General features: G+C 42.2%; 1 protein-coding gene across 4 annotated transcripts in view; it reads right to left on the bottom strand.

The window, feature by feature from the left end:
- Positions 1–792: 792 nt before the first annotated feature.
- Positions 793–16,796, bottom strand: part of RCL1 (RNA terminal phosphate cyclase like 1) — a 30,903-nt gene continuing 14,899 nt past the window's right edge. For all 4 annotated transcript variants that reach the window (XM_069001721.1, XM_069001724.1, XM_069001723.1 and 1 more), the window contains 2 exons: positions 8,039–8,142; positions 793–1,447 (listed from right to left, as the gene is read on the bottom strand). In XM_069001721.1, the coding sequence (XP_068857822.1) occupies positions 1,297–1,447; positions 8,039–8,142 (255 nt within the window). In that variant the 3' untranslated portion in view covers positions 793–1,296. The remainder of the gene's footprint in view (positions 1,448–8,038; positions 8,143–16,796) is intronic.

Below are 16,796 nucleotides of genomic sequence, written 5' to 3'. Positions count from 1 at the left end.
ACAGTGGCATCAGATAAAGTTCGTAAAACCAATATAACAGTCACTAGTATCTGCTCCATGTACCAGCTTTTGACACAGTTTTATTTTCCTCCAGACACACAAAGTATAGTCTGGAGTCAAATATAAATTTCTTCCCTTGTGTCAGGACTTCCGCCTTAACTTTAAACAGGTTTGCCTGGAATCTACCAAAAACCTTTCATGGGTAAATATTTATTTAGTAGAAACTTTTTTGTATCTATCAATCCAAGTAGTGCCCATACAGCACTATCAGCACTTTAAAAAGGGAGCAGATACACAGAATGTGATGGTGTAACAGAATACATTTTTCTCCCTCAAAGCCTACAGATATTTTTGCTACTTTCCACAACTAATTGTGAACTACATGTACAGCATGCCAAACAAACCTAAAAAGAATGTATGTGGTAAGTCAAAAGCTGTCATGGAGGGCGCCCATCTCCCATGCCCATCTTCGCAAAAGAGGCTAAAATAAGTCAGTATAGGCTGTGATCTCTTCTGCAATATTCTAACATTAGGAAAAATAACAGACAGATATTTTATTCTTCCTGTGAAACTGCAACCCTGAGATGAGCTCAGCTGGTTAAAGCATGGTGTTAATAATGCTAAGATCATGGGTTTGATCCCACTATAGGCCATTCACTTAAGAGTTGGACTCAATGAACCTTCTGGGTCCTTTCCAACTCAGACTATTTTGTGATTCTGTGAATTTAGTAAATGTAAACAGGAGTGGAGCATCTGACAAATTCTACACACACGCAATGTATAAACAAAGAATTACTGTCATACCTTTACTTTTATTTTCATGTCAATATTATCTCCACAATTACCTAAAGAATCTAATATTTCCGTTGTGATCACTTGTTTTGAAATGCAAAGCTTGTTTTGATCAATTTTTTTCCCTCTCTATCTAAACCTTTCAGAAGAAGCTACAAATGAAATCAGTAAATACATTAAACCAGAGCACTCACCTCATTAAGGCTTGAGAGCACAGTGACATGAGGCACTTGTGTCCCATTCAGTGGAATACAGTGCAAAGAGTCCCAAGTCAGCTGAGACTCCAGAGAGCCATTCCAAGCAGCACAGAATACTGGCATTGCATTTATAAATAGCACAGATCTAAATAGTCTGAAATCAGCTTTATTGTTTACATGCAGTGAGTTTGGGTACCCCCGCACTGGAATCATCATAGGTCTCCCTATGCCAGAATAAGCAGACACAGGTAGATTTTATTAGATCTTTGGAGCATTTTCTGTCTTTCTTGAGGTCTGTAGATGTTTTTTATCTTATAGTTTTACTGAGGTTGCAAAATCCAATGCCAACACACGTCATTAAGACTTTCTCCCCCCCCATATGCTCTTCCTCAGGGGTCTTTGTTTCAATTTTAAACATGATCTGGAAGAAGCTTCTTAGGTGTCGCAGAAACTCAATTCTGAGGGAGAGAAAATGACATAGTTTAAGAAAAAAAAACAGAAAGCCTTTTAGCATTATGTACTAACACAGATTCCAGCAATGAGCATGGTGAATGAAATACAAAAATATTGCTTAGTTCAATTGGAGAAACAAGGCTACAAGCTCCAAACACTCTTCTCACATGTGTTGTAGAAGTGGCTAGTGACCCCTACTGAAACTTCTGCACTCTCTGTATAAGCAGAGAGAGGAATGGCTGGTAGTACAGCAAGACAAAATGGAGAGGGAAGAACAAAGAAAGGAGAGAAATGTACCCGGGCAAGGTCATTTACTCCTGATGCTGACTCTTCATCAGGGCTATGTGAACCCCATGTCAACCTGTGACTCTCCTCCATTCCCCTGCCAAATGTTTAAAGCAGAAACAAAACATAAACAGGGATAGCCAAAAGGTTGGGTGCATACTTTAGGAGAGATCCTAAAGCATATGTTTGATTTGTATTACTAACTTCTCCACTTCTTAGTTAAATGTTTCATTAGAATTATATTCAGACTCAGAATTCTTCCTGTTTTCTCATTTTCAGAAAAAAAAAATTCCTTTCATCATTTCAGAAAGAAAGGCACGAAGAAACTAAACAATCACACCGATCCTAAACAAACACTGACTGGAGGGTAACACAAAAAACTATAAAAAAAGAACAAATCCAAAAACAGCCAAGAAAACATTTTTACTGGCTTCTCCAAAAGAGGGAACAAGCAATTACACCAAAAGATTACAAAAGAAAATTTGTAATTGCTCCAGACAGAAGTTTGGACTCTTCCAATCATGGCCACAAGCAAGTCTGAAGTTCTGAACAAAGATTTAATCTCCTCCAGCAATTGGTATGTGCTTTTCTTAGTTTAAAGAAAGGGAATGTGGACATCCAGTTCACACATTGGCTTGTCTGCTCTACATGCTGAAAGCATAATTGCAAGCTAATCACACATATATCATTACAACAAATCAAGAGAAAGTACACACAAAATGGGAAGCAGGAGACCAAAAGCATAGGCCTGTCTGCACTATGACATCATGCGACCTCTGAAAGCCTCCTGGCAGCTCCTATTCACAGAAATTGTGAAGAAGTACAATGAAAATTGTAGGAGCAAAATTGCTTTATACACTTCAGCTGGGCATGCTGCTGCTCCTGCAATCAGATATATGCACAAGAAGAGAGGAAAATGGCAAGACCCAGAAAAAGAGAGGATGCTTTACCTATACTGGTGTGTGCTTGGGAGGATCTGACTTATCGCTGGGGCAATCTGCTGAATACCTCTGCAGGGTGAATGTGGGAACATTGCTCCCAATGCTATGCATACTTTCTGCTGCACCTTCTGGACTGATAACTTGCCTCAGCACAGACACCAGCTCTCTCATTTCTCAAATGGATTAACAGTTGAAAGGAAGAACTGAAAAATGCCTTTTCTTCCATGCCTCCCCAATTGCAAGGTTTCTGGTTGCAGCTGTAATAGGCAAATAGGCATATGCTGGCATAATTGCTTCAATAAAGCTGACAGGCAACAAACTCTGTATCAGCCTTCTCCTTAGCTGGGTCCTCTCACAGGGCTCTGGCAGTGTGACAAGAAAGCAGTCAAGCCCAAAACAGCAGCAGTGGAATGCTGAACTGCAAGGAGGGCACAGAATAAACTGTACAAATCCTAGAGGCAGTGTGGTGCCAGAGACTCAGAGAATAATCCTTAACAGTGATCAGCAAACTCTGCAACATGTTTGTGGGATCAGTTCAGTCCATACCTCTCTTTGCACATAGCTGGGCTACCCTGCCTCTTCTCCCTTTTGAATAAAGGCAGAGTGAGAAAAGTATCAGCCCCCATGTACATTGGAGTGCAAGCGAAGGGGAGGCTGCCTGGGGACATCAGGGGAGAATGTAGAACCAGCAAAAGGCCAGCTTTGTCTTGTAACAGTAGAAGCACAAGTGGTATGAGCCCTGAAAATAGGAGAGAAAGAGGCGGGAAGGTAGGGGTATGTGACGGAAGGCAAGTCTGTATTAGCTCTGAGGTTGGTCTGGGTCATGGGTGAGCATCTCAAATAATAGTGCAGGCTGTACCAACCACACAGGCACAGGCTGGAGGAATGAGAGAGGGGGTGAAAAGTACAAAGAAGGTTTATTTTGCTGAAAATTTACGCTGTGTGTTCAGGCAAGAACAAGGCAGAGCTGAACATTGCTCCTTAGGTGCACAGACAGCTACGTGAGCCACACTGGAGGTCTTACAGCCAACAACAACAAGTGTAAAAAGCCTGTTTATCTAAGTGCTGTCTTTTCCCCAAAGCCTGCTAAGGATTACCAAAAAGTACACAAGAACTTCATGTATTGGGCAAAGCAACCAACTAACAGACCAATGTGAGAGAAGACCTGTGCACCAGCAGTGCATTCTTGGCTCAGTTGCCCTGTGGCCTGCACAGGGCTTTGCCTGGCAGCACTGGCAGCCCCAGCACTGCTCTCCTGAGTCCTGCCAGAGACCTTCCAAGGAGGACACAGCTTGAGGAACTAGGGGTGGGCACCCCCAGTCAGAGGAACATCTAAAACCATCAGCTTGGCTGGGCAGAGGCACCCTAACCCCACTTCTTGAAGCTCTTAAACCCTTGCAAAGCCAAGGGTTGGGACACTCAGGCTTTCCTGTTGCTGTCCTTCCCATAACCCTGGCTCATGCTGATCCACGTGCATGCAGACAGGTCTGTCCTGCCAGACTGACCTCTGTGAGTCAGTGGCATGGCCAGCACCCTGCATACAGTTTTAAGCCCAGCTTGACAGAAAGGCACTCACCTCTGTGAAATATGGATGCTAAGAAAGGGGTAATGCAGATAGCTGCTGGTCATACAGACTGGTAGCCCCACTGCCACTCAGGACAGCCCTGCTCATGGTGCTGCCTGCCCTTCCACCCCCCATCCTTAGTTGAGGCAACAGATGTATCCCATGAAAATACAAAGATCTCGAAGAAATTCCCTCATTCTGATGGGATACTCCAAAGTACTTTGTCCCTGGTGTTCTCAGCAGCCAACTGAACTGTCACATTCATCCTATATTATGCTGGACAGGGAAGCCAATCTAGCATAACACAGCTTTTAAATAGCTTCAGATTCTGTAGGGTGTAAGTGCTAAATGCAGAGATGTCACAGCTCTGAGAGAGAAAAGAAGAGGCAAGGATGTGGAACATGACCGTACTGCAATTTACTTCATGAGGTTGTGTATCAAATGAGTTGCTTGGGAGCCAAATATACCAGTCCTTTATAAGCAGCCCTAGTTGAGGGCATGCGGGTGCTGCATAAAAAGCTGCATTCTATCTGAACAGATCCTCATGGGACTCATGAGTCACAGCTTCTCATGGAATGACAGATTTTATGATCTGCTGCTTCAGTATGTGTACTCTTGACCTTTATCCCTGCTGCATACACCTAGCTTGGGAGACGTGACAACACACCAACCTGAACTCTACCTGCTTACAAAATAAACTAGTGCATTTGCTTGATTTTCACAGAACAAAAAAAGGGTAAAAACATTTTAAAATACTCACAATGACACGTGAGTGGATTGTCTCATATGCTTAACTGTGCACTTCAAACACTAATATCTACTCTTCCAAAACCTTCCACATGTATACTTACTTTACAGGGGATTACTTCCCCTCTGTGCAATGGGACACTTCCCTGTCTTCCCCTCAAAATCTGATGAATGTTGTTTCCAAGGTACCAGGAGTTGAGAAGAGCAGTTAGGTAATTTTTAGCTCTCATGTGATGGCACCACCATTCTTCAGTTATCACAGTACTGTACCTTTCACGTATACAGCACCGGTACCATGATAACCGAAAAAGGACAGTTCATACTCTTATTATTTGATGCCATTGTCAGATAAACAAACCTCCCTTCATTTGATTAAAGAATAACTGCTCAGTCTCTAGAAATAACTGTGATCTAGTAAATCACTTGCAAGTCTGATAAATTAAATTTTTGATAATGGTTGCTGTTTCCCTAACCATTTTCTCATAGAACTCAATTTGGCCACTGCTGTGAAAGATAATAAAAAGTCTTTTTATAAATACAATAAAGACTAAAGGAGGGCCAAGAAAAATCTCCATGCTTTACTGGACGCGGAGAGGAACATTGTCATCACGGATAAGGAAAAGGCTGAGATCCTAATGTCTTCTTTGCCTCAGTCTTTAACAGTAAGACTGTTATCTTCAGGGCAACCAGCCCCCTGAGCTGGGGTACAGGGAGCAGAATAGATCTCCTGTACCCCAGGAGGATCTAGTTAGTGACTGGCTGTACAACTTAGACACTCACATGTCTATGGGGCTGGATGGTATTCATTCAAGGGTACTGAGGGAGCTGGCAGAGGCGCTCACCAGCTGCCCTCCATTATGTAGCATCAGTCCTGGCTAAATGAGCAGGTCCCAGAGGACTGAAGGTTGGCCAGTGTGGTGCTTATATCAGAAGAGTCAGAAGGAGGACCCAGGGAACTATAGTAACAGCTCATGGCTTGGATGTGTGCCCTCTTCACTGGGTATACAACTGTCTGTATGGCTGGGACCAGATAGTGGTGGTGGATGGAGTTACATCCAGCTGGTGGCCGGTCACCAGTGGTGTTCCCCAGGGCTCAGTACTGGGGCCAGTTCTGTTTAGTATCTTCCTTAATGACCTGTACGACGGGATTGAGTGCCCCCTCAGTCAGTTTGCAGATGACACCAAGATGGGTGGGAGTGTTGATCTCCTGGAGGGTAGGAGGGCTCTGCAGAGGGATCTGGACAGGCTGGATCATGGGCTGAGGTCAATTGTGTGAGGTTCAACAAGGCCCCGTGCTGGGTCCTGCCCTTGGGTCACAACAACCCCAGGCAGCGCCACAGGCTGGGGCAGAGTGGCTGCAAAGCTGCCCACAGGAAAAGGACCTGGGGGTGCTGGTGATGATGCCTTTTCCTGGTCTTAAATTCAAGAGTCATACACGGTTAGGAGGGGAAAAGGGATTTTACCTTGGTATTTATTTTAAGGATCCTTAGGTGCACATGTCCAGGTCATATGCATCGAGATGCACCCTGCCCCAGTCTGCCCCCAAAAGATTGGGTATAACATTATAGGTTTTACTAATTAGCAGATCTATCAAAGATTCCCCAATGAGAGGCTCAAGTGAGCCCCCCTCCCTAAGGAACCTTCCCCTGGATGGTTCTATCTTGGTTTACAGAATGTGTTCTGGAGAGGACCTTGGGGTCTGGGGCACACTGATCCCTAACTACAAAGCTTCTAAAATGTTTTGTCTCTCAGCTTGACAAACAAGTCCAAGAATGTAGGCAAAAAGCACTAGGAATACAGAAGTTGTAAAAAGGTATAACAGAGGTATAAAAGAAAAGGCAAAAAATCTTCATGGCATCAGTGACAACAGCTGAACATGAGCCAGGGTGTGCCCAGGTGGCCAAGAAGGCCAATGGCATCCTGGCCTGTACCAGCAGCAGTGTGGCCAGCAGGACCAGGGCAGGGATTGTCCCCCTGTACTCGGCACTGGTGAAGCCACACTTGAATCCTGTGGTCAGTTCTGGGCCACTCTAAGAAAGACACGGAGGTGCTGGAGCGTGTCCAGAGAAGGGCAGCGGAGCTGGTGAAGGGTCTAGAGAGTAAGTCCCATGAGGAGCAGCTGAAGGAGCTGGACGTGTTTAGCCTGAAGAAAAGGAGGCTCAGAGGAGACCTTACTGCTCTCTACAACTCCCTGAAAGGAGGGTGTACCCAGGTGGGGGTCAGTCTCTTCTCCTAGGCAATAAGTGACAGGATTAGAGGAATTTGCCTCAAGCTGCACCAGGGAAGGTTCAGATTGGACATCAGGAAGAGTTTTTTCACTGCAAGGGTTGTTAAGAATTGAAATGGGCCAGCCATGGTGGTGGTGGAGTCACAATCTGTGGAAGTGTTAAAGAAACAACCAGACCTAGCACTGTGGTCTAGTTGAGAAGTAGTGTTCAGTCAAAAGTTGGACTTGATGACCTTGGACATCTCTTCCAGCCTTGATGATTCTGTGATTCTGTAACCTGTGTTTACAACTAGCAAGATAAGAAATTTATTTCTTTCTATCCTCTGAACATCTAACAGCTGCAAACAAATCTTTAGTAAAAACTGAGACTGAAGGACCTGCTGCCCAATAAAACCTTGAAATAGCACATAGCTCCATGAACTGAAGTCTTAAGCTGTTTCATAGGAAAAATCACAGCTTTAGAGTTTGACTAGCCCTTTGAAATACAACATTTAATGAAACAGCTACAGAGAGAGTACTAGGGAAAACATAGTGGTGTGTACTAGGCAACAAAAAGCAAACTGATGTACACATACATTCCAGGTCAAGAACCATCAATAAATCCTGTCTCTGCAATTCTCAGAAACAGGAATAATATAGAACAGTAAGGGACTGATCTAACACGTAGAAACAAACTCAAGGCAACTTACACCACTTGTCTCATTTGAAGTCAGGTACAAGTTGTTCTATTTGTAACCACAGGCAAAGTCTTCCATATATAAAAATAGCTGTGTGCAACAAAACTAGTGAATTAAAACACGACTGTGTAATTTAACTGAACAAAACAACTTACGTATATGGAGACAGAGGTCCCAACAGGACTTTGGAAACATCCCGCTGTCCAAGGGTCATAAGGAGCAGAGCAAGGCTCTGATTTGTTGAATCTACACAGCCTCCCTGCAAACCGAAATGTTTTAATAATTCATCTCTGTACAAACCAGAAATTTAGATGAGAGGAGAGTAACAAAGGCAAAATATACACTTAAAAGGCTGAAATACCACTCCAAATTTTTAAGGGCCAAGAAGATAAAAATCTAGATTTTTTTAACAATGACAAATTCATTTCACATGGCTGGCTGGGAAAGGAGCAGAACTAAACCAAAACCCAGTAAGAAGGTCACATTAAACATCCCTCCTAACCTGTTTTAACATCCCAGAGTGTAGACACTGAAGAATTTCTTTGCAGTAAATTGAAAAGAGGTATTAGCTCTAGTTCATATGCCTTTGAAGATACCATGAATTCCAGCATTTTATGATAACGATAGTTACATTTGGACAAATAGTTCAGTGTTAGCAGGTGCAAACAAGCAAGTTAAAAGTTATTTAGCACTTATCCACAAAAACACTTGCTGCTAACTTTTGTGGGTTTACATTTGTAAAACATTTCCCCTCATAATTAAAATGGAAGATTTTTTTTATTGCTAAGTGAGTGAGCCATACATAAAATTAAGTAGAACTACACATCCTCTTATTTGACTGTAGTAAGTCATATATGCAAGGTAAATTGTACTGTATGTGGAAGGTGTTTACTATGATGCATACATTAATTAGAACCGGAAGACTAGAACTAGAAATGAGAATTGTTTACAAAGCTGGAATATAAATTTAAAGGGATACTTCCAGTCAAGACTGCTGTAGAGAGAATTTACCAACTACTGCTATGCAAAACCACTGAAAACAGAAAAAATATCTGACATTATATTGGACTGTCCTTATATTCATACTGATCCACAGCCACATGAAATCTATGAACAGTTTTCTGCTGCATCAGGCCTAATGCTAAGTCCTCTGAATGGGGTCTCTGAAAAGAATGAAACTAAAACCTCATCTTTCTAAAACCAAGTTCTATAATGAGGTAAACTGACAGTTACCTTTGTTGACAAGGAAGGTAACCTGTCATAATTTCAAGAGATAACACTAGCCAAAAAGTCAAGGGACAAAATAAATTTTGCACTAGATAGATTAAAAAAATCAGTCAATGTGACAACCTCGGCACATTTACTCAGTGAGAGGCAGAAAGGAGAACCTTTCCAAGGGGAGATATTGAAGATTTAATTTTCAAGATGGGCCTTGCTTCTGTGTGAGAAGCCTCAGCTCCATTCTTCTGAAAAAGTCTCTGCATTTCATACAACTAACTACACCACAGCGAAATAAGTAGCTTTATAACATTCACTACCATGACACAACTCCAAAACATGCTCTTACAGCAGTACTTGCCCTTTTAACTGTGTGAACTTGCCATACCAAAGTGAAGTTCATGTACTCAACCTAATGCCTTCTATGGGACTGATAAAAATTGAGCTTTATCTTGAGTGAACAGGGTATCTGCAGAATTTGCCGGTGCAATCTAGAGCCACAGATCTCACCAGTTGTATTTGCCAATGAGAAATATGTACAAGAAGCAGATAAGAGTTTGGTAAGGAGTATTCATGACACCGGACTTTCTGTATTTGTAGTTCAGTTAATAATTCAAAAATGCTCATTATTTGGATGAAAATTTTACATTTTCTGTGCTTGGTTTTTTGTTTCTCTAAAGCTGAAAGCATCATAAAATGTTTTTGTAATCAAATTTATACAAAAGCTTCAGTCAGCATGGAGACAAACATGTCCTAAGCAATATAATCAAAACACAATGCATCCACCATGTCCTACATGCAGCAAGAGCTCTCTTGCTGCAGCGAGTCAGTCATCCCCAGTACTGCTGGGCAGTAGCAATCTGTTATCCCCATTTGTGCTGGTGCACTCCCCCCTGTCCCCTTGGGCCATTCTACAATCTCCTCAGGAATTCTCATTAGACATTGACCTTGATTAATGGCTCCTGGGCAGTTAAGCTCATCTTGAGCTTGTCAGAAACAGTCTGTTCCTAGGAACTTCTGCCTAACGAACTGCTGTTTTCTAATGAACAGCCTTGGAACATTATTTTTGTCTAAATCATAGCCCAGGTGGAACAATACTACTGTTACTGCACCTTTTGAGGAAAATTTCAGATTGCGGCCAGGATGGAGAGAGAAGGCTAAAGCCAAGCATCTCACAACCCTATAGGCAGCAGTACTAAGTGAGGGTCCTTGAGTTCTCCTGGACCACAGCGGGCTGCACCAGCACCTCCCTCTAAGTGGTACATCTCTTGAAGCTCAACAACCCTCAAGTCTCCAAATCTTGGAGGGCAATCACGAAAAGCTGTTTACAGGGCCTGGGCTGATACACTCAACCCTCAAAGCTTAACCCTTCACCTGTTGACAGGTACAGAGGCATCTGACCTAAATATTTTACTAAACTTGAGGGGAATTTTTATCCTTTTCATATACTTCTTTGTGTCTATGTCTGTGCATGTATGAATTGATTTTAATACATTACAGCAAGTGTAGTATGAATGTTGCCATCTCTTAATTTACAACTAAGTTACTACTGTGCTTATAGTAAATCTTACTGAATCATTTTGTAAATGTTAGTCACAGAATCACAGAATGTTAAAGACTGGAAGGGATCACAACAGATCAGCTGGTCCAACCTCCCTGCTCAAGCAGGATCACCCCAGGGTACATGGCACAGGATTGCATCCAGACAGTTCTTAAATATCTCCAGTGAGGGAGACTCCCCAACCTCTCTGGGCAATCTGTTCCAGTGTGCAATCACCTGCACTGTAAAGGATATGTAAAAATATCTTCCTCATATACAGGTGGAACTTCCTGTGCATTCGTTTCCGTCCATTGCCTCTTGCCCTATTGCCTGGCACCACCAAGAAGAGCTTGGATCCATCTTCCTGGCATCCTCCCTTTAGATATATTGGAAAGATCCCCTGTCAGTCATCTCTTCGCAATGCCAAACAGGCCCAGTTCTCTTGCCCTTTCGTCATGAGATGCTCCAGTCCTTCAATCATCTTTGTCATCCTCCTCTGGACTTGCTCCAGGAGCTCCATGTCTCTCTTGTCCTGAGGAGCCCAGAACTGGGCACAAATCTCCAGATGTGGCCTCCCCAGGGCTGAGTAGAGGGGCAGGATCATCTCCCTCAACCTCCTGGCAATGCTCTTCCTAATGCCCTCCAGGATACCACTGGCTTTCTTGGCCACCAGGACATGCAGAGCTGGCCCATGGACAGCTTGTTGTCCATCAGGATCCACAGAGCTGCTCCCCAGCAGATCAGCCCCCAGCCTGTTGTGGTGCCCAGGGTTATTCTTCCCCACATGCAGGACCCTGCACTTGCCTTTGTTGAATTTCAGAAGGTTCTTCTCTATCCATCTCTCAAGGTGATGTCAAGGCCCTTCTGAAGGTCTGCACAGCCCTCTGGGGGATCAGCCACTCCTCCCAGCTTTGTGTCGTCAGTGAACTCACTGAGGAGGCATTTGTGCAAAGGCAGCATTCACTAACTCTGCCCCCTCTGTGTCCTGTGTTAACAGTCCCCCTCCCTTTTAGTATCAGGCCCATATTATCCTTTTATCTTTTGTTATTGATGTATTTGAAAAAGCCCTTCTTGTTGTCCTTGACATTCTTTGCCAGACTTAACTCCAGGTGGACCTTGGCTTTCCTTGTCTCATTTCTACTTACTCTGACAACCTCTCTATATTCATGTCAAGTGACCTGACCCTGCTTACAGCTCCTGTGTATTTCCTGCTTACCCTTGATAATGAGAGGAGTTCTTTATTTATCCATCAGGTCTCTTTTCCCCTTTGCCTGATATCTTGCACATTTGGATGCATTGTTGTTGAGCCTGGAGGAAGTGATTCTTGAATATCAACCAACTCTCTTGGACCCCTCAAGGTCTCTTGGACCCTGTGGGGTTTGTTTCCATGACATTCTCCATGAAGATCTCCCTGAGGAAGCTAAAGTTAGCTCTCCTGAAGTCCATGGTTGTAAACTTCCTGCCCTGCTTCCCCCTCATCCTGCTGAGGATGAGGTACTGAATTCCACACTCCACACCTCCAGCAAGGCCTTCACTGTTTGTTAGTATGAGTTGAGTGGCACACCATTCCCTGTGGGATTCTCCACTGCCTGTGTCAGGACATTGTCATCAGTGCTTTCCAGGAACCTCCTGGGCTGTTCGTGTTTCACTGTGCTGGTTCTGCAGCAGATGTCAGGGTAGTTAAAGTCCCCAAAAGAACCAGGGCCTGTGATGTTGAGGCTGCTTCATGGTGCCTGTAGAAGGCCTCATTTGCTTCCTCCTTCTGATCAGGCAGCAAACACCCACAACAGTGTCTCCCTTACTAGTCTGCCCTTTTATCCTGATGCATAAGCTCATCATCCACCCCAAGACAGAGCTCAATACATTCCAGGTGTTGCCTCACACGGGGACAACTCCACCACCCTGTCTTCCTGGACTGTCTCTCTTTTATGACAACATTCCAGTCACATGAACTGTCCCGCCATGTCTCTGTAATCACAATAAGATCAAAGGCTTGTGACTACATGCAGGTCTCTAGCTCATCTTGTTTGTTCCCCATACTGTGTGCACTGGTGCACATGCACTTTACAGAAGTATTTGATTGTGTCAACATTCCAGTAGTCAATGATTAAATGCTGCTACATCCTTTAGACAAATCGTTGATCAAGTCTGAGGGTACATTTGGCAAGGGGTCCACTTTTGGGACCCAAAGGGAGGATCTCCCTTATCCCTTCTGCAGCATCATCCTTTTCCATCCTTACCCTTTTGCATTCCCGTTCTCTGCATAAGTCATTGTAGATTCATTCTAATCCAATTTTTCTTTATGCGCTTCATCTGTATAGTAAGCAATAGTGAACCTTGCCATCAAACTTTGTTGCATGTCAACAAATTTATACAAAAACTTGCTTTTGTTGATACTTTTGCCAGTGATTTAAGTGATCTAAACCACTCATTTGTAACACCATTCCTACATAGGCAGTTCCTAGACAGTGACATTAAGTGATTACTTGTAATCTAATGATTGAACAGTAACTTCTGCCAAATGAAGGACTTAACACTCACAAGGAGGCCAAGCCTTTTTCTATCAATCCATCTGCTTACTCAGGAGTCAAAAATTAAAAACAACATTCCCAAAAGAAATGGGATGGGCAAAGTCGGAGCCAAAAACATTTGTTCCAAAATAGCTGGCACTCATTACCAATGTAGAACACAGCTTCTAGACTGTATTAATTCAGTTTATGGCAGTTTCTCCATTATTGTTTACACTGACTACAGAGCCAGATCCAGCTAGTTGTGACAATTAGACATAGATCACTTAAAATCCCATCCATTTTTAAATGTTATACAAATACTACAGCTGACATGTACATACAAATATCACAACTCTGTGTATTGGACAACAGTGTTTCAAAAAGGTTTATTCTTCTGAGCTTGAGCCTGGCTTTGATTGAGTGTTAGTTATATTTTGGCATACATGCAATTTCCCCCTTTACCTGTGTGGTACATATTTGCAGGACTCAGTACTTTGTTATGTATAGGGTAACACATTATTGCAGAGGGTTTGTATTTAGGTTTTTGGGATTTGGGGTTTTTTTCCAGAATAATGGAGCAGAACCTTACTACACTGAAGTAAGACCATCTTGAAAATTAAGCTATCAGTGAAATCCTTCACTCATTTTAGCTCTAGTTCAATAAATCCAACAGCCTTAGCCCTCCTGCCCCTCCAAGATCCCCCGGCAACTCGGCCTTTCTTCATTAAAGAATTCAGCCTCAAACAGGTATATGAACTCCCCTATTTTTCATTATTACAAAGAATATAAAAATTAAATCCTTTTCCAGTTCTTCCAGGCCTTTCCATTTTGCCAATTACTCTCTACATAAAGCTCCCATAAACAATGCCTTTCAAAGACAGGAGTTAAAATCCTTACTGGCCTTCCACAATTAAGCTTCAGAAAGAACTGCATATGGATTTGTAATGACAATGCTAATCAGTCACTCCATTGTCCCCTCTTGCAGAGCCACTGCAATTAAGGCACTGTGCCACTTATCATTAGTCAATTAGCTCTGACATCTTTCCATCAACAAATGTGCATCAAAAAAGCTCTGCTGATTCCAAGAATAATACAACCTATTTAATTTCCTTTTGAAGGCTTAATAAAAGAACATTTAGCAAGACTCAAATCCTTAGATTTCCTAGGTGGTAAAGTTTACACAATAGCAAGCGCTTTACGAAACATCCCTGGACCCCTTTCAACAGTAATGAACTCCAGCAGACTTAGGTGATCCCAACACCTAAAGGTGATCCCTTTTAAAGAGAATTGTCTCCAGTGCTCTCAGGCTGCCCATGTCTGGTCAACCCTCCTTGGCTCCCACAGCATAGTACCTACTGGCAAAAACACAGATGATGAGATAATCTCATAAAGAGAAGATCTAAACACAAGAAAATAAATTCTCCCTTGAGCCCTGTATTCAACAAGTAGGTGGCGTAAAAAGACGTGGGATATAGAGACTGCCCATTCAGAGCAATCTATTCTTGCTTTCTCAAATTTTTAGTTTCACTAAACATTTTATCTAGGCAAACAAACATAAAAAAATAGTGTATTAAACCTAAACAAACACTGCACACTTTGCAACATGTTTTTATATCCTCTCTGGGTTCAACACTAAATCAAACTGACCTAATAAAAACAAACAAACAAAAAAAAACCCACAAAAAACCAAATGTCCAAAACCCAAACACTCTAAAAAAGCCCATCCCAAAACAGAAAACAAACTAACCCCCAAAAAATACAAAAGAAAGAAAATGAGAAAGTAACCTTCTCTTTCAACATTCAGGCTAGCACTGTATGACCACATATCATACATAAATTCAAGTATGTATTCTGAAAACTACGTAACAAAACCCATCATATTGCCTATGATAGAGGGAGAGGGGAATTCACTAAATAACGGCTAAGCACTCCAATGGATAACTAGCACAATAGCCAAAAATGCTAGCAAACTAGACTTTTTCTACAGTGAGCTGCTGTAGTGAAGGACAAACAGTCTGTACTCTGCACAGCATTTTTCAGTCACCCACACATAAGACACCCACACATAAAAGAGTCTTCCACAAGCCACAGCTAACAGCCCCACTCACTCAGAATCTGATCCTCAAAGACACTGAAACCTGGTAGCCTATTACTTTATGATTCAAAAACTTGCCTGACCCTGCTTCCTCCTCAAATGTTTTTTTCCTGCTGCCTTGAGAGCCTTACTACCCTTTGCAGAATTTGACTCATCATATTCAAATGGCTGCAGTACACTAAAGGAGAAAGTTACTTGCTTTAGGCCTTTCCAGCCCTCTTCATTTCGTAAGTTCTCTGACATCTGACTCTGTGCAAAGCATAATATCTGGACAAATTCCCCCACTAGTTTTAATCTGTCAAGTGCTGAACTGCTTCCAAAGGGAAAAAAAAAACCTATTGCTGCTAATAAAAGTATGTGGAAGCTGGATTTTTCGTGTCTCTGGACATCTGACTACCTGAAGATATTTTACAAGACATTTACACAAAGCAACAGATGCACCAAAAGATTTGTACAATTCACCCCTGAAATAAAAATAACTACGTGACACTACATAATTCCAGAAACAGACGTTATGTTTCAGTCACTAGTTGTGACTACATTCTCCACACATGCTGGACTTTCAAATGCCGTGGGTCTAAATTGTACCCAGAAACCCAGGAAGAAGATTCTGTTGGTGGCATTTCTATGAGATAAGAAACCTGGGATAGAAAAGTTCTTTAGCAACACAGTGCATATACTGTATAAACAAAGAAAAATATTAATGAAAGACTGGAAAAAGTGACCAGGTGATAATTCAAACAGATGAAGGATTTGCAGCAGGGAAAGGGAAAAATAACATGGGCACAGATGAACAATCTGTCACAGGTATGGATGTGATTTATGAGGCTGAGGGGCATTTTTGTAATTAACTACATTCCCTAATACAGAATCTCAATAATGGCAGTCTTAATGCTTTGCAAAGTCAGACAGGTTATTAGAGTACAGCGTAACTACTTGATTTTTAAAATAACGAGTAAAATTTGTAGATGACTGCCTCCTAAAGGCCAAGCGTGTTTTATCAATACTGAAAAACAGTTATTTTAATATTTGTGGAGATACAAAACAAAGTGGCTGGAAGGTTCTTTATTAAATTAGAAACTCATCAGGGTGCTATCTGCCAAGTCATTTGCAAGACTGAAAGCTGCTCATCTGCAAAATTCTTGCCACAACTGAAAATCATTTTAATAAAGGAAAAAAGCTATGCTGAAGAAAACTGCGATGCACTTAGGATTCCTAAGTAAACACCATCCTCACTCCCTTCCAACAACCCATTCAGCCAATTCTTCATACAACCAACAATTCTCAGCACATTTGACTTTGTCATCATCATCACAAAGTGGCCAACATGGAGGCCTGCTGGGTTTTTTCCCCCTTCTGCTCCCTCTTATGTTCTTCTACTCATAATGTCCCATTCCAACCACTAGTTTAGAAGCACTGACTATATTACCAAACCATCTTATTTAAAAAATTAGCAGCCCACACAAAGCTAACTGAATTCCATTGCAGACAAAAAGCAACAGAAGAAGAATTTGCCAGCCCCATGTTTCATAATAACCCATATTAGACAC

The sequence above is a fragment of the Aphelocoma coerulescens genome (assembly GCF_041296385.1).
Source record: "Aphelocoma coerulescens isolate FSJ_1873_10779 chromosome Z unlocalized genomic scaffold, UR_Acoe_1.0 ChrZ, whole genome shotgun sequence".
In the NCBI taxonomy this organism is placed as follows: Eukaryota; Metazoa; Chordata; class Aves; order Passeriformes; family Corvidae; genus Aphelocoma; species Aphelocoma coerulescens.
The sequence above is the reverse complement of the archived record's forward strand: the minus strand, read 5'-3'. Positions and strand labels throughout refer to the sequence as shown.